At 51.8% G+C, this 20645-nt stretch overlaps 2 protein-coding genes across 6 annotated transcripts in view; one reads left to right on the top strand and one right to left on the bottom strand.

Moving 5' to 3' along the window:
- Nucleotides 1-13278, bottom strand: part of TOGARAM1 (TOG array regulator of axonemal microtubules 1) — a 33258-nt gene extending 19980 nt beyond the window's left edge. The window contains exons 1-9 of the mRNA XM_062495118.1: nt 11892-13278; nt 9042-9046; nt 7156-7255; nt 6538-6672; nt 5654-5958; nt 4165-4404; nt 2969-3186; nt 926-1026; nt 179-262 (exon numbers count right to left, since the gene is read on the bottom strand). Of these exons, the coding sequence (XP_062351102.1) occupies nt 179-262; nt 926-1026; nt 2969-3186; nt 4165-4404; nt 5654-5958; nt 6538-6672; nt 7156-7255; nt 9042-9046; nt 11892-13278 (2575 nt within the window). The remainder of the gene's footprint in view (nt 1-178; nt 263-925; nt 1027-2968; nt 3187-4164; nt 4405-5653; nt 5959-6537; nt 6673-7155; nt 7256-9041; nt 9047-11891) is intronic.
- A 377-nt stretch (nt 13279-13655) lies between these two features.
- Nucleotides 13656-20645, top strand: part of KLHL28 (kelch like family member 28) — a 14831-nt gene continuing 7841 nt past the window's right edge. The window contains exons 1-2 of one of the 5 annotated variants that reach the window (XM_062495886.1): nt 13656-13717; nt 15802-17086. In XM_062495886.1, coding sequence (XP_062351870.1) covers nt 16188-17086 — 899 coding nt within the window. In that variant the 5' untranslated portion in view covers nt 13656-13717; nt 15802-16187. Of the gene's footprint in view, nt 13718-13821; nt 13843-15345; nt 17087-20645 lie in introns of those variants that run through there. The other 4 variants (XM_062495889.1, XM_062495884.1, XM_062495887.1 and 1 more) reach the window with 4 other exon arrangements.

Consider the following 20645-nt stretch of genomic DNA (forward strand, 5'->3'; position numbering starts at 1 on the left):
CTAACCAGGAACTGTAACGCTGTCACACACAATTCTTTGTATTCCCATTAAACTGGGGATTGCAAACAATCTAAAACATTGTACAGCTCTATTTGTCCTTTTCCCACTCTACAAAGGCACATTTTCCCTCGTTTCATAACTCAAAGGGACACAGGGGATGATTTGGAGTCTGTAGTACCTCTGCCAACAACAACAACAACATCTTCAGATGTGAAACCCAGATCGTTCTTCGGTGCAAAACCAGGCACTGACTCTGCAGGGCCTGAAAGCACAAAGAGCACTCACTGTTAAATCACATTGGTCATGCTTTGGGATGTGTTTCATCCTCCTAGAATGTCACCCCACATCTGAATTGATCCCTTTCCTGAACCAGGGCATTGTCAGGTTACCGAAGCCAACAGGATCTGATGAGTACCCATATGAAGGATGTGCACATCCCACTGACACGAGCCTGAAGCCAGGCTGGGAGAGCTGGGAATGTTCACCTGGAGAGGAGAAGGCTCCAGGGAGAGCTCAGAGCCCCTTGCAGGGCCTGAAGGGGCTCCAGGAGAGCTGGAGAGGGACTGGGGACAAGGGATGGAGGGATAGCCTGTGGACACAGCTCCCTCAGCTCCTTTTCTCCATCCAGTAGAACCAAAACTGATCAAACACAAATCATCCCACACAGCTGGTCCCTGCCCATTTCAGGGACCTGTACTGCCCTGGAAGGGTAAAACACAGCAGCAGCAGCACCTCAATTCCCACAGGAGATGAGCTGCTTGCAAGCCTGGAACTCCTCAGCTGAGCACCCTCAAATCCCAGTCTGGCCCCAGAAGAAGAAGTTCCCTTTGTTAAGTGCTGAAGGGATGTGGGCTCAGTGCCCAAGTGAGAACAGCCACCCCAAGGGGCACTCTGCTCCCTCAGGTGAGTGTTGACAGGAACATACCTGTGCTGGGGTGATGCTCTGCCCCCTCTGTGTCTCTGGGCCTTGCTGCAGATACTTTTGCAGGGTGGGATTTGCTGCCAAGTGCTGGAAAAGTATCTGACCTGTTCAGATAAACACATTTCATAGGTGCAATTCTCCACAATGGTGGTCAAAGCCCAACCCAAAACAGCAACAGATTTCAGATTCTCCATGGTAAAACTATTTCCAGCATTCCCACAAATGTTCACACTGAGCACAAACACAATTCAGTGGGAATTATTTGATGAACAGTTCCATTTTGAAGAACACCCTAAAGAAAAACCTGATGAGGAAATCTTATACTAGGGCTAAATTTAGGATACACCCATAATGTAAGGAATTGTTTGGCCTGGGGATTGATGATGCTGGTTCCAACCTGGCCAAGGAGAGTGGAGAGTGACCAAATCCTCCTGGCACTTCCAGGGATGAGCTGTTCCCAGCTCAGTGTCCAGCAGAGACATTCACCTGGAAAATGCTCTTATCTATAAAAACAACTCTTAAATTATTTTAAAATCCAAATGATTACCTGGATATGAAAGATGATAGAACCCAGTGCAATTCCCACAACTAAAGGTTTTTTTAAGCTCCAAGGGAAGGCCCATGCTTCAGGAATGTTCCCAATTCCTGTATCCAGCTGCCATCACCCATGGCAGTTTATCAGCAGACAACCAAACCCTTCCCAAAGCAAACACAGCAAAACCCCCATTCCTGGTGCCCAGCCACAGATTTTGTGAACAGACAATGCCAGTTTGTGCCAGCGCTCACAAACGCCCTGTGCTGAACTCCCTGGCATTTTTCTGAGCATTCCAAAGCTTTCAGTGTCACCTGGGATGGACTCTGTCACTCCTCTCAATCCAGGGTGACTGCCACATGTCCCCTCTCTTCCTGGCTGGTTCAGAACTCCTCTGGCTGAGGAGGATCCAGTAATAAAATCAAGCACTGGATAATGGAGCATGGCTTACCCCAAACCAGCACACCCAGGGCTCCACAGCCTTGACTTCTGAAGGGTTCCAGCATTTGAATGTGGAATCTTAAAGATTATTTTTAAAAAAATGTGATTCAGCAGCAATGCACACAGGGAAGGGATGTGATTCTAAATTAGTTTTGGGCTGCACAACTGGAAACCTTCTGTTTGTGAATCATTCCAGGCTCCTTCTGCCTCAAACCCCTTTCCTTTTCATGATCCCTGTTTTGCCTTCTGGTGTTCATGCAGCTTTTTATCAGCTATACGGAAGGTTTCCTGCTCATGGCAGGGTTGGAATTAGGTGATTTTTCAGTCTCTTCCAACCCAAACCACTCTGGGCTTCTGTGAGTCTATAAAGGATGCTTTTAGTACACACAAAAATATCTTCAGAGCACAGCTACAAAATGCTTCATTATGGGCCTTGAGAGCAGAGGAGATTTCCTGCTGGAAAATTTGCAGAATTCCTCAAAACTCTTTTTATTTCATTAAACAATAGTTTATACTGCTCATAACCAACTGGTTTGTTGCCCTTTACAATCAGAGCAGCATTTGTCACCACCCAATTTCTGTTCAGAAGAGATCTGTGAAGACATTTTAAATTCACAATTATCTCACAGGAATAAAAGGAACCAGCTCTTGATCCCCAATAAGAAACATCTGCATTGTCCTCCTCTTCTCAACAAACCCAATTCCATTTCCAGGCTGTAATCCTGTAATCCAACCTTATCCTTCCTCTTCACTCTTGTCCTTCTCACGCCCCAGTTCAGCTCTGGTCACGTTCCTGCTGTGCCAAGGGAAGTCTTTATCAAATATTGACTGCCCCTGGCACTGCCACCCTGCCCTGGCCTACGGCAGCTTCACATTAGAAGCCAGAAAAAAATAGAATAACGTCACTAAGCAGCTCTTGTATTTTTAGAGAACAACATAATTCACCTAGGAAAAAAAAAAAAATCAGGCTATTAAGCGAGGCAATGCTATGTTCAATTAATAGCAGTTAATACCACGATTTAACTAAGGCCGTGTGGGGACCTGCAGGCTGAGGTGACACCAGCGACACTCACATCACTCTCCTCCTGGGGGGCAGCGTGGCCCCGGGGGAGCCCGGGGGCTGCCGGCTGGAAATGGAACTCTGGCCGGTGCAGGAGCCCTGGGAGGGGCAGTCCCGGGAGAATTCGAGTTTCAGGCCACAGGCGGAGCTCTCCGGGTCGGCGATGCTGCTGCTCAGCTTTGCCCTCTTCTTGGCTGCGCTGTTCCGAAGGGACCTCAGGGAATTCTGCATCTGGACAGCCGGGAAAAAAATGACAGGGAGCGCTCGGTGCAGAGGGAAAAAAAGCTTTTTGCAGCTAAATGAAATCTATTTGTGAGTGTTCAGCTCAGCCCAGGGGGTGCACGGGGCCGTGCTGGGCAGGGGGATCACCGCTCACACGGTTTGTGTGGCATTAGAATGATCCCTCTCCCGGTTTTATTTCACAGCTGTGAGCAAATACAACTGCACAGCTGTGCTGTATCCCAGCTTCCCTTTCCAGAGCACGGGGATTTAGCAGATTCCTGCTAAAACACATCAACTGCTCCGTGCTCTTCAGTAATCAAAGGAGGGGTTTGGTGTCTGCCGCACACACGGTGGGACTTCAGGCTTTTCCCAGCAAATCTGCACATCCTAGAAACAGCCGTGGAATGGCTTGGTAAGGACCTTAAGGATCATCCCATCCCACCCCTGCCATGGCAGGGACACCTCCCACTGTCCCAGGTGCTCCAAGCCCAATGTCCAGCCTGACCTTGGGCACTGCCAGGGATCCAGGGGCAGCCACAGCTGCTCTGGGAATTCATTCCAGACCCTGCCAGTCAGGAATTCCTTCCCAATATCCCATCTAAACCTCCTCTAAATCATGCAATCAGTGCCCAGCAAGCAGAGATCCTACTCAAACGAGCAGGAAAATCCATAATTATTAGAGTTGTATGCTGCAGCGTTCTCCCCTCTTTTTACTGACTATTTCTGAGATTAGAAATTCTTCCTCTGTTTAACACCTCAAGTTCCTCTCAGTGGGAAGCAGAGGATGGAAAGTACAGATAGAAAGGCAAAGCCAGGAAGTCACAGAATCCCAGACTGATTTGGGATGGAAAGGACTTTCAAGTTTACCTTGTTCCATGGGCAGGGACACCTTCCACCACCCCAGGGTGCTCCAAACCCCACCCAGCCCTGAACAGCTTCCAGGGATGGGGAACACTGGGAAAAGTGCATTTCTCACATGCCACCCACCTCTTCTTGGTCCTCAGGCTCCAGGTGCAGCTGGGCCAGCCCCGCTGCCAGCTCCGTGCCCTCCCTGCTGCCAGGGGGCTCCCGGGGGCTGGGCAGGCGTGGGATGGGGGGCACGGGCCGGGACCCCCGCAGCACCCCCGGGGCTCTGCCCAGGGCAGCCCTCAGCTGCAGGGGGGGCTTCTCCAGCTGCAGGGGGGGCTTGTCTAGCTGTAGAGAGGACTTCTCCAGCTGCAGGGGGGGCTTCTCCAGCTGCAGGGGGGGCTTCTCCAGCTGTAAAGAGGACTTCTCCAGCTGCAGGGAATGCTTCTCCATCGGGCTGTCCCCTGGAACACACAGGGAGACAGTCAGGGACAGCACCAGGACAAACTTCACCTCCCACTTCTGTACCTACAAAACTCCTTCAGCCATGGAATGAGTGTTAAAACCACACTTGTGCAAGCTCAGGTACCAATTTATTCCACTTCTAGTGTCTCCTTCCTTTAGGACAAGGTAAATGAGTGTTTGCTGCATGTGCACACCAACATAGAAGCAAAATATCCTCAGCTGGAAGGGACACACAAGGATCATCAAAGTCCATGCACATGCCCTTAGTCCCTTTAAGAAGTAATTAACTTTCTTCATTAAGAGAAAAAAAAACTCAACCCCAAAACTTCCATTGAAGATGCTGTAACAACAAAGGTACTCCAAAGAACCAGAAAAAAAAAATCAAAAGGCATACTGAAAACATATGGTGATAAATAATAAGTGATAAATAATAAATACAACAATAAAGCAAGCAGTAAATACTTCTATATGGCAGAGTCACATTCCAGGGGCAAGAATTTGCCAAAGCATTCAGTTGGAAATTTTCTATAAGTGCACAAAAAGATGGGTCTCAATGAAGATGAAATTCCAAACAGATTTTTTTAATCAGTGCAAAATTTTGTGTGGAAACTGTTACTTTGCTTCAGAGACCTCCCCAGTGATTAGGAAGCAGTTTAACCTGAACACAGATTAAAGGTATTTTTACCCAGGGGGTTGGAACTGGATGACTTTTATGGTGTCTTCCAACCCAAACCATTCTGGGATCCCATGACTCAAAGGAAGAGGTAAAAAGGCAAAATGCACTGAGTAATCATTTTTTTGCACATGGATTAATTAAGATATGAACAGTAACAAGAATTTCTGTACTGCCCTTCCCAAAAAGTGCTCCATTTTGGGGTTTATTTCAGTTGGAAGACAGACCTTTCCCTGAGACATTAAGAAAAGCAAAGCTGTAGCATATTTTGCTTTATGACAAATCCAAAGGCTCTACTTTTGAGGAGAAGCCTGCAGGGCTGTGAGCAGTGAAGCCAGAAGTAAATAAGTAACTAAATCAATAAATCCCTCCCATTCCTAACTGCACCTGAGGCACTCCCCAATTCCCTCTCACCTGCCACTGTGGATTTTCTGACTACTGAAAAATCCCTCAAAATACAACCCCCAAATCCCTTTTCATCACATTGAGAACATTCCCACCTGTGTTGTCTCCTAGCTTTTGGCTGAGCAGCTGCTTCTGGCAGCCAGGCTTAGGCAGCCCCTCGAAGCTTTTGAGAGGCCAGGAGCTGGAAAGGCTCCTGGGATCCTCCTGGGACTTCCCTGGAGAGGCAGCAGGAGAGGAGAGGTGCTTGGGGCTGTTCCTGGGGGATGACAAGGGGAAGGAGGGCAGGATGAAGGTGCCCTGGCTGGAACTGGGACCTTGGAAGGACATGATGGGTTCTGCCTGAGTGCAAAAACTTCTCTGGGTCTTGCTGGAAAAACTGAGGCTGGAACAAACTGTGCAAAGGAAAAGAGAACAGTGCTTGTGGTAACTGGGTCTTGTAATAAGAATTTATAATGAAATAATACACTGTAAGAATGATTTAGAGTGAAATAATGCACCATAAAAATAATTTCCAGCGAAATAATCTATCATAAGAATAATTTCCCATGAAATCATGCACCACTAGGCAGTCAGAGCCTGAAAAGTTTGCCCAAGCAAGCAGACAAATCAACCAACTTCATTCTGCAAACTGCATTCCCCTCCGAACGTGAGCTTAAGCCTTAAAATGATTTCTCAGGCATGTTTTAGAGAACTATATTTAAAAAAAAAGAGTGATGCAAGTAGATCAAACACTGCTGTGATCCTCCCACAGCGGCACCTTTTCTCTAACACCCTGACAGAGTCAGAGACCAAAGCTGGGGCTGTAAATTAACAGGTATAAATTAAATCACACAGGAAGGAGGACCCATCTAGAGAGGGATTGAACAACTTCCAGGAAGAGTTTCCATTTCTTAGGGAAGCAGAGGAATTAAGAGAACTCCCAAGTGACATCTCCAAAGTGACATGTTCTGCCACTGGCAGAAGCCACATACCTTTGTCCTGCTGACAATTATTTAATCCCAAAAACTGCAAATCAGAGCCCACACTGCCACTCTTCCCACGTGCCTGTGGGTGTCCAAGTGTCCCACATCTCCCTGAGATCTGGGGCTGATGAGAGCCCAGAGCACCTTCCAAAAGAGAACACAAAGAACCAAATCAATACCTCACACGTGGTGTCCAACAGGGAATATCCAGGAATATTTCAGAGGGAACACAGACTCTGTGTAGCTTTGAGTGTGAAACTCAAATGAACTCCAAGTTCTTAATTCCAGAGTCTCTAAGCAACCTCGTAAAGCAGCTCAGAGGGGGAAAGGGAAAAGGACTGGCTGCTCTTCCAGGGCACTGCTCCAGCTGGGAATTGCAGGGGGGCAAAAGAACCCCCTGGAACAATCCCCTCTCTGAGCATGTGCCTTAAAACCCAAACCACAGTGAGGCAGCAAACCTGGCAAGGCCAGGACTCCCCACAGGGGACAAGGACAGAGCCCAGAGCCGGGGGGGACACAATCCCTCAGGTCTGGTCTTGCCCAGGCTTTTCAGATCATCCTGGCTACTGAAACACTAAAATCTGGTTTGCCTTGGCAGCTCCAGCACGTCCCTGTGCCCCCACTCACCAGCAGCAAGGGCAGAATGCTCCGAGTTCAGCTCAAGCAAAGTCCTGGGAGCTTTGCTCCTGCTGGAAAACAAATCTGCACTGCCTGGGATTCCCTGGAGCTTCGGGGAGTGAAGGAAATCATCAGATGCAGCCAACTGTAGGGAAAAGCAAAATAAACTGTGTGTGAAATGAAATGCACACAGCGCAGTTACAAACATTTTCACACAAGCTTTACTTTCCTGCTTACCCAATATTCAAATATTTTAAGCATCAAAAAGCATTTTAGCTGTTTTGCAGGTCTAAAACACAGGTTAAAACTACTCATGCTGAAAGGGGGGGGAAAAACCCCAACAAAATAAACTGGTAGAGAATTGCACTGTTTTAAAAGTTAGATTAAAAAAAATAAACATTGGCCTTTTGAATTATTTGCTTTTGATGGAGAAGTGTTTAAATAGACAACAGAACCCCAAAATCCCAGAATTGAACAGTTTTTTGCAAACCACACGCTCCAAACTCAGTCTAAAACTGTACCTGGCAACACCAGCAACTTTTACTGAGAACTGGCTACAGGCAGGGAGAAAGTCTCAATAATACCAATATTTAGGAAAGAAAAGGTCATGCTTTAAATAAATTTCTGCTTTAATTAGTAAAATCAGTGATTTAAATCATTCCCAGGCTGTATTCACCCTGCCCTCCCTTATGAGGGCCACAGGATGAAAAGAACAACAGCAGGAAAGTGCTGAAGTGGTTTATTCCAGGTCATTCAAAATTGGGAGATAAAACTTGGCATTCCCATTCCTGCAATCACCTAACATCATTCCATCCACAGATCTTTCAGTCCATAGTGAAACATTCCTTGTACAAATCACCACAGCCTGGTTTCAGCTGGGATAGGGGGAATTGTCTGTTTAGGAGCTGGTGCAGGATAAACTTCCATTCCATTTTTCCATACAGATAAAGCAACATATGCAGGAGTCAATTCCAACACTGCCAAGACTGCACAGCTTCACTCAGCTGTTCCCATCCCAGCTCCAGGAGTGAAAACTCTGCTGCCTTCTACACAAATTATAACTACACCACAGCAAATCCACTAAACACAGGCTCAGGGGCGGTGGGAAATAAAGCAAACCCAAAACTGCCAGATGTTTCCCTGAAGCAGATAACAGATCCTAGCAAAGGGATTTCCCAAAATGGTTCAGATTCCTTTAAATTCCACAAATGCTGGAAAATACCTGAATCCATCTACCACGGGAACTGGTAACTTGGTTATCAAAGCACAGCCCTCGGGAGTGACCCATCATGGAATTCCAGACTGGTTTGGGTGGAAAGGCACCTTCAATCCCACCCCAGCCCAGCCACGGACACCTCCCACTGTCCCAGGCTGCTCCAAGCCCCAGTGTCCAGCCTGGAATCCCAGGCAAACATTCCCTCCCTGCATCCCTTCCCTGTGGAGCTGTGCCACTGGGTGACACCAAAGGTGCTCCCAATCCAACACCAGCAGCATCAGCAATGTTCTCCCACAAAGAGATCAACACCACACAAAGATGGAGCCACATCTCCCCAGAATCCTCTCCCAGCTCCAGAAAAAGCAGGGCTCAGGTCCCAGAGGGACACCCAAGGAAGGGACACCTTTATCCCACACCCTGGTCACCCTCTGATCCTTGGAAAACAAAGAAATTTTGTTCCATAAATCTGATTTCCCAGGCCTCCACAAAGCTGAGTTATCAAGTTCTGCAGTGTCCGATCAATATGGAAATGAGAAGAATTCCACACGAGGTGAAGGGAGATCCCAGAGTCCACACAAACTTCGTGAAAGGGCTTAAATGTCCAGTGAAATGTTCAAAAGCTCTTGTTTCCCCCAAAAGGAACCTCTGGGTACCAAAAGGTGCCTCCAGCAGCAGGGACAGGGCCTGCAGGGTCTGTGTGTCCCAGAGGGAACGTTCACGCTGCAATATTCAATATTCCAACCTGCCCTTGAACACCTGAACCCTTCCAGGGATGGAGAATGCACAGCTCTCAGACAAACCCCTGAGGTCAACGTGCCTTATCTACCTTTTATTTTTAGTACACATTAATTTACACATGTTCTACTCACATCTTATCTGATCAGGAAAGTCTAGACACAGCCTTGGACAATCATCCTGTAACATGACCCTAAAAATGCTGGCAGGAAAACAGCTTTAAACATTAAGCTACTTCCCTGCATCCTTTCAGCCACAGAATGACTCAAAAAGTTAATTTTTAAGCAAATTCATTTCAAAGTAATGTCTGAATTAATAATTAATATTTGACATGTACAGAAACCAGTCAGCTACCTGAGATTTATGCATGATAAATGGATTTTCCTCACTGAGGGAGTTCAGGACAGATCCAGGGCTAACTTCCCACATAAATCCTGGTTGCTGGACGGCCCAGGGACAAGAGCTTGACTCTCACACCTCCTGGAATGTCTTCAGCCCAGGGAGCACCAGCCAGGTTTACATTCCCAGACTGAAAACACAATTCACCTTCTTGCATCCAAGACATGACCATGGAATATCCTGAGCTGGAAGGGACCCCCAGGGATCATCCCACCCCTGTCCCTGCCCAGATCCCCCCCAACAATCCCACCCCGGCCATCCCAAACACTCCTGGAGCTCTGGCAGCCCCGGGGCCGTGCCCATTCCCTGGGGAGAGCCTGGGCAGTGCCAGCAGCCTCTGGGGGAGGGAAGAACCTTTCCCAAAATCCAGCCTGAGCCTCCCTGGCCCAGTTCCAGCCATTCCCTGGCATCCCTCTGGTCACCAGCATCACTGGACAGTGTTCCCTGTCCCGGAGAGTTTCAGTCAGATGTGATGAGACAAAGGATCAGGATGTGAGGAAGGAGCAGCAAAGGTGACAACGACAGCACTCAGGTCAAGACAGCACTATTAAACCACCCCGGGTAACTGGGGTCTGGCCAACAGGACTCCAATTCCTCCTGTGCCAAATCAGCTTCCCACTGCCAGAGGGCAGGGATGGATGGGATGTTGGGAATTGGGAATTCCTGGCTGGGCTGGAATTCCCAGATTTGCTGTGGCTGCCCCTGGATCCCTGGCAGTGCCCAAGGCCAGGCTGGACATTGGGCTTGGAGCACCTGGGACAATGGGAGGTGTCCCTGCTCATGCAGGGGTGGCACTGGCTGGGATTTGATTTTCCCACCCAAACAATTGCAGGAACTGATGATTATATACCCCACCTCCAAATGCACTTCACACACCAACCAAACAGAATCCACAAACTCCTGACTTTCTCTCCTGCTCTGCAGAGCTGGAAACTGCTCCCATGTTACAGAGATAAAAAACATTACCACATGTACAAAAGGTCCATTCCTTCCAGAAAAGGAGCATTTCCAGAAGCTCCTTTTCTCCCTGGCTCTCCCAGGCAGGGAAGCTTCCTCCTTTCCAAGACCCAGCCAGGTGTTGGTGCCTGTATTAACTTGCTTTTTGTTCACAGCTACAGAAAAACAGCAGCAGCACAGCGCTTGGCCCAACCTGCCAGCAGAACACTGGCACTGTTGTTTTCTACAAGCTGTATTAGTTAATATTGAAAAACTGTTCCAAAAAGGAAGCCCTTTTTGCTCCAGAGGTGTTTCCTACACATCTTGTCCTGACCCTGTTTGTAGATATCCCAAGGGAACTGATTCATCAGCTCAGGGAGACACAGACGTCTTTAGGAGCCTCAGGAAAGGCAACACAGGCACCAAGAGATGAGCATTCAAGTCGAGGCATGAACTTCCAGGTTTGACAGTCCAGAAACATGAACTGAGTTTATTTTGTGGAGGGCCTGTCCCACAGCCAGGCTGCAGAGGAGCACTCACTGTCCATGACCTCACCCAGCCCAGCCACAAGTTACCAAGCAACTGAGAATTAAAATCTGAGTACGAAAATGTGGCACTGAGGAGAGTCCTCTGCACAGCCTCTGATTTCCTCAGGAGCTCTGTTTGCTACTGCTCCCTCACAGGAGATCAAGTTACCATAAATCAAACATGTCCACTTAAAAATAAAACCCCAAAACACAACAGAAAAACAACCACACAGAGATGTGTGGTATCCAAAACACGATACAGAACCACTGGCAAAGGAAAAAGAACCTGGACAGTTTTCCAGAAGTTCCTCCCCATTCCAGCTGCTGACGTGGTCTGGAGGTGATTACACCCAAACTCAACCAGAATCCTTATTCTAGCCTGACCTACATTTTTCCTGGCTGGATCTGCCCGAGGAACTAGAGCCACACAGGCATTTGGCAGCCTCCAGGTTTATCCCAAAGAGCCCTTGCTCAGCCCCATCCCAGAGCTCTGCCTTCAGAGCCTGAGCTCAAGGACTTGCTTGGTTTTCCCCCAAGCAGGGACTCTGTGCAGTCAGTCCCACGCTTTCAAACACAAACATACAGATAAAGGCTGTTGTCTCCACGTTTGTGCTCATTCCCAGGGGTTCACCTGTCATTGTTGACATGTCAGGGTCATGTCACTACTACCAGACTTAAGGAGTGTCTCAGGTTGTCCAGCTAACCTCAAAAAAACATTCACGTATTTTTCTGGAAGTGACAAGTAATCTGGTAAATCACTTGGTTGTATCTGATCAATTCCCAAATTTACCTTCCCAGAGCCATAAGCGTACAGATCCATGAAGCATGAAACAGTAGCCATACCTCCCAAACATCTCTCGCTTCCCAGCCTCTGACAACTCTTCATCCTCCCTTCGGAAGCACCCTAAGGATAAAGGCACCCAGGGAGTTACGTACCTGCTCCACACCCTTCGCGACAGGCACCCTCACTCCCGAGCCACCTTCCCTGTCCGCAGCCAGCTCGTTCTCCCAGGGCAGCTTGTTTTTGCCTCTGCCAGCGCTCAGGACTCTCCTGGGGCTCAGTCCCCGCTGGGCACAAGCCGGTCCGTGCAGCGCGTCGCGGCAGGCGAGGTGCCCGCAGCTCCCGTGCGCGCTCCGGCTCCTGCCGCCCATCAGCAGCCACTCGGTGTCGGCTCCGGGAGGCGGGCACGACCCTCGGCATTGTCCGGAGGAGGGCAACGAGGGCACGCCGTACTCCACGAGTCCCTGCTCGCCCAGCCTGGGCAGCACCTTCCTGGCCAGCCGAGCCTGCACGGCGTGCACGACCCCCGCGCCGCCGGCCCGCAGCTCCACGGCGTCCAGGGCGCGGAGCAGCGCTCCGGTGCCGCCGGGGCCCAGCGCCGAGGCCAGCGCGGCGAACGCCTCCATGGCAGCGTGCCGGACCCTGCGCTTGGCGTCCAGCAGCGCCGGAGCCAGGGCGGCCGCCAGCCGGGGCAGGTCCAGCTCGCCGGCGGGGTAGGTGAGCAGCGCGGCGATGCACGCGTTGAGCAGCTCCTCGCGGAGCCGGGCGCTGCGGTGCCGCAGCAGGCGCTCCTGCAGCAGCAGGCGCAGCACGGGCCGCGGCCCGGCCGCCTCCATCAGCCGCAGCAGCAGCCGCCCGCTGTCCCGCCGCATGGCCGGCTGCGCGTCCCCGAGAGCCCGGGCGGCCGCGCGCACCAGCGGGGCCAGCACGGCCGGGACGCGGCGGCCGAGGCGCAGCGCCAGCAGCCGGGTCACCTCCAGCGCCCCCCGAGCCACCGCGAAGTTGGGGTCGTGCAGCAGCGCGTCCAGCAGCGCGATCAGCCCCAGCAGCGCGGCGGCGGGCGCGGCGCCCAGCGCGGCGGGGCTGCAGCTCTCCACCGCCCGCCGCAGCTGCTCCACGGCCTGAGCACGGCCGCGGTAGTCCCGCCGGTCCAGCAGCCGCGCGCGGAGCTCCGGCGGTACCAGCGACGGCTCCGGCCCCGCCGGGAGAGCCCAGTCCTCCCGCGGGCCGGGCGGCTCCGCGTCTTCCCGAGGGCCGGGAGCCTCCGTGCCCGAACCGTTGTGAGCGGAGCCGGGGGGCTCCGTGCCCGGCCCGTCCTCAGCGGGACCGAAGGGCTCCGTGCCCGGCCCGTCCTCAGCGGGACCGGCGGCATCCGCGCCCGGACTGTTCACAGCGGGACCGAGGGGCTCCGCGCCCGAACCGTTGTGAGCAGGGCGGGAGGACTCCGCGCCGTCATCGCCGTCCTGCGCGGAGCCGCCGCGCTCCCAGGCCCGGCCGCGGCCCCGCGGTGCGGCGGCTCCGGGCGGCGGCTCCGCCATGGCCCGAGGCCGCGGCCATGGGCGGCCCTCAGGCCCCGCCCGGCAACGCCGCCGTCGCCAGGGGGCGCCGCGTGCCGCGCCGGCGCGGCGCCGACCACGACGCGGCGAGCGGGGAGCACACGCGTGACTTCCCGCCTTCTTCTCAGGCCGCTGCGGGCGGGAGGAGGCGCGGGAGCGGGGGCGGAGAGCGGAAAGAGGCGGGACGCGAGCACCACGGACGGGGCTGAAGCCAAACTGACGAGGAAGCGAATCTGGGGGTGGTCCCCCCGCGCGGTGCGCGGTGTGGTACCGCCCGGGTACCGGCGGGTGTGGGTGTGTGCGGCGGTACGGCAGTTGATTGGCGGGGCGCGACGGCCGGAAGTGACGTAGAGGGCAGCGGCGAAGCGGCGGAACGAGGCGGCGGCGCGGCCGGGCCGGGCCTGGGGCACCCCGGGCACAGGTGAGAGCTGGAACCGCCGGGAGCCACCGGGAACCACGGGGACACAGCGGGACACAGCCGCAGTGCCGCCTCCCGGCACCGCCGTGTCCCCGGGCGGGGTGCCAATGCAGCCGGAGCGGCTGCGGGTGCGCGCGGGGCCCGCCCGGCACGGGGAGACCCCGGCGTGAGCGGGGAGTGGCGGAGCCGCGGCCACCAGGAGTGGTTTGGTCTGGAGGGGACCCTGAGGCGGGGACACCGCTCGCAGCCCAGCGTGCTCCGGGTCCCGCCGCTGCCCCCCGGCCCTGCTCCCGGCCGGGACCGGAGCTCGGGCACCGGGCTGAGACACAAACGCAGGGAGATCAGGAATTAGGAATTCCAGTTTCCGCTGCGGCTTTTGTTCTTCCCCGGCTGTTGGAGCCGCTCGGGGCTGGCAGTCCCAGAACCAGCCGAGCCGCTCCCCTGCCCGTCCCTGCCGCCTCCCAAATCAGTCCCTACTGGGGCAGAGCACAGCCCGCAGCTCTTGCTGCTGCTCCGATCCCTCCGCTCGGGCGTTTGCTGTGCTGCTTAACCTCTTCATTTCCAGTCACTGCTGCTCTTGGAGATGAGTTTGAAGCCCGGGCTGAAAGGATCTGATAGCCTGGGGCTGAACACAGGTAGCTGGGCTGGGCTGCAGTTCAGGGCTGCTTCATGTTCCAGCTGCTGATTCCTTGCTGAACAGTGAAATAAATAACAGCAAATCCATGGTAGGGGCGAGCCTGGCCATGCAGGGGATGGTGAGAAGTTCTACCAGAGTGGTACACGAAGCTTTATTGCTGCAGAATACCTTAAATATAATTATTTATAGGTGTTTTGTTAGGCTTTGCAGCTGAACTGTGTCCGTTCCTTTTTCCGTGGGGTGGTGCCTTGTGTTTCCTGATTTTTGTGTGTTTGTATGATGGAATTAGGAACTGGATGCAAACACAAAAGGGAAATGCATTCCTTTAGCTGCTGGACAGCTTTTTTTAATTATTATTTTAAATCTTTTAATTCTTCCGTGTATAATTTGCGCTGGAAAATTATGATGGGGAAAATATTGCTGGCTATGATCTTGCCTTTTGCAGATGTGCTTAAATTAGTTTCTTTCAGTTATTTCCTTCCAGTATAGAGTGATAATAGCAGGGCTTATTTATGCCTTTGTGGGTAAGAGGTTTTGGAGTCCCTTCCCTTCCCTGTCACTACTATTGTATTCTGTATTTAAACGTTGGCAACCCATTTGATTATTTCAAATTAAGCACTCCTAAGTGGGCTCCCCTGCAAGTGAGGTGTCATTTCAGGAGCTGTGTGAATGATGAACTTATTATTAAGATAAAAGAGGCGAGATCTTGCAGATGATTTAGCAAATCAGAAGCTGCTGGGCTCGGGAGTGGGGTGGTTGCAGTGTTCCCTGGAGAACAATGGGATTCTTTCCCCCTGGCTCAGGATCCTGACACATTCCTACCCTCCACCTCTCAGCAGTGCAGCTCTGGGGGCTGAACAAAGAGCTGCTGCACCCTGGGAGTGCTCAGGGAGCTGAAATTAGAGCAGGTACCCAGTGCTCCAGTGTCACGATGCACGTGGGGACTTGGGGAAGAGGAGTTGTGTGGAGCTGTGGAGGAGTGAGGATCCTCCCCTCGGTGCTCCTGGAGTTCCTGGGGAGCGTGGGCAGCTGCCAGTGCTGAGAATTCCAGGGTGCTCAGCCCGTCCCCCTGCTCACCTGGGCAGCTCTGAGCTCTCCAGAGGCTGAGACTTCCCCAGCAGGGATTTCCTGGCAAGGTGGGAGCCCCGAGGTCAGGTGAGGATCTCCTGGTCCTCCTGTGCTCCTCTGTGCATCCACAGCACAGGAATCTGCTCCAGCCCTGGCTCTGTGGGGGTGGTTGGCAGAGGGAAGGCAGGGATTGAGATTGGGATTGGGAAGATGTGCTCTGCCAGAGCCTGGCCAGAAAAAGGCACAGCAGAACCGGGCTCCTCCCCAGGAGCACTAAGCAGGCAGGAACTGAGCTGCACAAAGGGAGTTTTTAAGAACTGTCCAAACTGTGTCAAATAAGCCAGTTGTGTTCTTCAGTTATCTGTGTTTGTTTCTATTTCAGCCACTGTTCAGTTCTCTCAAACCCTTGATGTAGAATCACAGAATATCCTGAGTGGGAAGGGATCCACAGGAATCATCAGTCCAGCTCCTGGTCCTGCACAGACACCCCAACAATCAGATCATAGATGTTTTACTCCAGAAAAAAAAAAAAAAAAAAAAAAAGCGATGGTTGTGGGGTTTTTTAATTCAGAGTTGAATTTAGCATAGACTATTAATGAACGTTTGGAGGTCCTGGATTTAACTTGCGTGAGAAAGCGTAGCAGGTAAGAGTTAAAAAGGGAACTGGGAAGCAGCAAGCCTTAACAGAAAAATGCCGTGTAACTGTTAGGCGTGTCTGTCTGAGTTACAGAAGGTGAAGTGACCCCTCCCAAACTGTGTTTGTCCCAGATGGACCCGTCGTCCCCGCCCTTCCTGCTGGCCAAGCTGACCCCCCTGCACTCGGAGCAGCTCCTGCAGGGCCTCAACCTGCTGCGGCAGCACCAGGAGCTGTGCGACGTGGTGCTGCGCGTGGGCGAGGCCAAGATCCACGCTCACAAGGCGGTGCTGGCCAGCATCAGCCCCTACTTCAAGGCCATGTTCACGGGGAACCTGTCGGAGAAGGAGAACGCCGAGGTGGAGTTCCAGTGCGTGGACGAGGCGGCGCTGCAGGCCATCGTGGAGTACGCCTACACCGGCACCGTGTTCATCTCGCAGGACACCGTGGAGTCCCTGCTGCCCGCCGCCAACCTGCTGCAGGTCAAGCTGGTGGTCAAGGAGTGCTGCGCTTTCCTGGAGAGCCAGCTGGACCCCGGCAACTGCATCGGCATCTCGCGCTTCGCCGAGACCTACGGCTGCCACGAGCTGTGCCTGGCGGCCAGCAAGTTCATCTGCCGGAACTTCGAGGACGTGTGCCGGACCGAGGAGTTCCTGGAGCTGACGCACTCGGAGCTGGACGAGATCGTGTCCAACGACTGCCTGAACGTGGTGACGGAGGAGACGGTGTTCTACGCCCTGGAGTCCTGGGTCAAGTACGACGTGCAGGAGCGCCAGAAGTACCTGGCGCAGCTGCTGCACTGCGTGCGCCTGCCCCTGCTCAGCGTCAAGTTCCTCACCCGCCTCTACGAGGCCAACCACCTGATCAGGGACGACCACACCTGCAAGCACCTGCTCAACGAGGCCCTCAAGTACCACTTCATGCCCGAGCACAGACTGTCCCACCAGACCGTGCTGCTGACGCGGCCCCGCTGCGCGCCCAAGGTGCTCTGTGCCGTGGGGGGCAAGGCCGGGCTCTTCGCCTGCCTCGAGAGGTGAGCAGCAGCCTGGGGGAGCTGGGATCCCCCGGAGAGCCAAAAGGGCTCTTGGAATGCTGTTTGTTGTAGCCACATCCTGCAGCAGCTCACGGGTGCTGGCTGACAAGAGCCCAGCCCGCAGCCTGTCGCCCTCAGCTGTGGCTCCTCTGAAGCCACTGCACTTCTGTTACAGTGCATTGCAGACTTCTCTTTGCTGAACGTTCTAACACATGACAAGCAGGCAATACTTTTCCCGTTGCCCGCAGCCTGCCATAACTACTAACATCACCATATTCGTGTTACTATTTTCCAATCACAAAAGGTTAGCGTGCTACAGTTTAAGCTAGAAGTTGTTTTTCAGTTTTCTTGCGGTGGAAAATTTTGAGATCTTTTCCCGGCTCACAACATTGGCTTTCATGTTTGTCTGTGAAAGCTTTTTTGATTGGTAAAAACATCACCTGTTTGAGGTGGATTTATCCTTTGCTCTGAGCTATAACAACCCCCTTCCAACTCACCCTTTGCTTTCTAGTTGTCCAGTAAGATTAGCTCAGCAGTTCTTTTCTTCTTTATCCAAACTTGCTATCATTTCTATTCTTTCTTTAGATTCTACATTCAAAGATCTCTGTGCTGTACTTACACATCTGTGAGACCTTCCTGTCAAATTCCTATCCATCCCACCACCCCCTGCTCACTGAGCCTGGAGGAGACCTGAGAGTCCCACCAGAGTTTTCAGGGTGTGGTTGTTCCTTTCCTCCATAAAAACTCTTCAGCAGGTTTTTTTTAACAAGGATGACTCCCAAATGCTTTTTATTTCGTGCAGTGTTAGGGGGTTTTGTTTATGCCTGACGTTTGTACAAACAAAAAAGCTCTGAAGTCATTTTCATTCTGTTGATTGAGTTAATAATGGGGTTCATTAAGTTGGTGCAATTCTTATTTTTCCTTCCAGGTATTTTCATTTTACTTAATTTTCCCATCCCCCTGATTTGTTATTTTTTCAAACAAATCATAGAAATTAACTTGCTGCCTGATGAATGTGCTTCCTGATAATTCACAAATCCTTGGAATTAAATCAGACTTAATCAGAGCAGAGTGAAGGAGAATAAAGGAGGCTCAGAGGGAATTTTCCCTACAACTCCCTGACAGGAGGGGACAGCCGGGGGGGATTTGGGATTTGGGATCTGCTGCAGGGAACAGGGACAGGAGCAGAGGGAACGGCCTCAGGCTGGGCCAGGGCAGGCTCAGGGTGGCCAGAGCAGGAATTTCCCCATGGAAAGGGTGCTCAGGGATTGGAAGTGCCCAGGGAGGTTTGGAGTGCCCATCCCTGGAGGTGTCCCAGGAATTCCTGGAGCTGGCACTCAGAGCTCTGGGACAAGGTGGGGACCGGGCACAGCCTGGACTCTGATCTTGGAGCTCATTTCCAGCCTCAGTGAGTCTGGGGTTTCATGAAGGAGTTGTGGATCGTGATGTGATGATGGCTCTCAGTCCCAGCTGCTGGGCAGGTGTCTGTGCTGGAACAGGTGAGTTCCCCTCCCTCCTTCACCTGCATGCCAGAATGAACCTCCCCAGCTCCTGGAGAGCATCCCTGAGGCTCAGCCTGGAGCAGGAGGAACAAAAGAGAAAGAAAAAACCAACTTTATGCCCCGCGCTGGCGCGGCTGTGTTTGGGGGAAGGCGGGGTAAGGTTTCCGGAGCAGCTGGTTAAACTGTGGTTCGGCTGTTGGTACAAATGCACACGGGTGTGTTTGTTTGTGCTCCCACAGCAGGCTCTGGTGTCGTGTGCCCTCAGCAGCCCCCGGAGCTCCCTGGGCACGGGGCCCTGCCTGTGCTGCTGGCACTGCTGCATGCTGCGCTTTCTGTGCTGCGGGCTGAGCCGGGGCAGGGGTAGGCTGGCTGTGAGGAAAAGCTGCTGCTTTGGGGAAAAACCTGCTTCTTTCCATGAGGAGAAAGATCCTTGCGCTCCTTGATCCTTGCAGCTCGGGGTGTTCTGTATTTTGGGAATAGTTTTGGTTTTATTTAGGATTGGAGGGGTGAGTATTAATATTCTGGGAGATCCTTTGCTGTGGCAGTTCTGTGCTTGCAGGGAGAAAACCTTTTCAAAACCTGGGGAGAGCTGGGCGTTCTCTGCTCCCTGTTCAGAGATACCAAAGATTAAATTGAAAGTTAATTTTCTCCACGATAGGCACTGATATTAAACCAGATGTCAGGGCTGGGAATTGTTTGGTTTAAAAAGACTTAAAAAATAAAGGGGGTTTATTTCGTAAAAAAACTGTTTGAGTGGATAAAACAATTCTCTGATATTCTTCACCTCTGCTACTTTCCCACCTTCTTCAATGACTATAACAATGCAGCCTATCAATAGAATTCGGATTATTTTCAGTTTTTTTGGCGCTTCATAATAGCAGAATTGCTTAGAATATATTTAATCTGTAGTCTCTGGTGTTCCTCCTGTTTCTGGGCTCTGAGTGCCTGTCAGCTCTCCAGGGGCCTCATGCTCCTGGATGGGTTTTGAACAGATCATGTTTGCTCTGTACCAGACAGCCTCTGAATTATTTAGGTAATTTATTACTTAAACCATTCAGGTAGATTGGCTAGACCTTATCTGGGGCAAGCTAGACTTGCCATGTTCTCACACTGAGGGACAATGAAAAGAAAAATGCAATTTTTGGGTGGAAATTCCTTGTAGGGTGGAAATTCCTTGTAGGGTGGAAATTCATTGTAGGGTTGAAATTCATTGTAGGGTGGAAATCCATTGTGGGGTTGAAATCCATTGTGGGGTTGAAATCCATTGTGGGGTTGAAATCCATTGTGGGGTTGAAATCCATTGTGGGGTTGAAATTCATTGTAGGGTGGAAATTTTTGGGTGGAATTCATTGTAGGGTGGAAATTCATTTTCAGGTTGACATTCTCGGGTTGACATTCTCAGGTTGAAATTCACAGATTGACATTCTCAGGTTGACATTCTCAGGTTGAAATGGAAGATTGACATTCTCATGTTGATGTTCTCAGGTTGACATTCTCAGGTTGAAATTCTCAGGTTGAAATGGAAGATTGACGTTCTCGGGTTGACGTTCTCGGGTTGACGTTCTCGGGTTGACGTTCTCAGGTTGAAATTCTCAGGTTGAAATGGAAGATTGACGTTCTCAGGTTGAAATTCTCAGGTTGAAATGGAAAGTTGACATTCTCGGGTTGACATTCTCAGGTTGACGTTCTCAGGTTGACGTTCTCAGGTTGACATGGAAGATTTCAGTGAAAGGTTTAAAATGCTGCTTCAGCACACGCAGCAGGTTTAAAGCCGTGTGTTTCAGCCGTGCTGGCGTCACACGGTGCCCGTGGAATCCGTATTTATCCACTCCGAGCTCTGCTTGCAGGTGCTTGTCTGTAAATCCCAGCACCAACCTCCCCCTCCCCAATGGGCTTCTCTCCCATTGCCGCGCCCCCTTGGTTTGAGCTTCAATTTCTTTTCCTTTCCCTTTCCCTTTCCCTTTCCCTTTCCCTTTCCCTTTCCCTTTCCCTTTCCTTTCCTTTCCTTTCCTTTCCTTTCCTTTCCTTTCCTTTCCTTTCCTTTCCTTTCCTTTCCT

This window comes from Cinclus cinclus, chromosome 6 (assembly GCF_963662255.1).
Source record: "Cinclus cinclus chromosome 6, bCinCin1.1, whole genome shotgun sequence".
Lineage (NCBI taxonomy): Eukaryota > Metazoa > Chordata > Aves > Passeriformes > Cinclidae > Cinclus > Cinclus cinclus.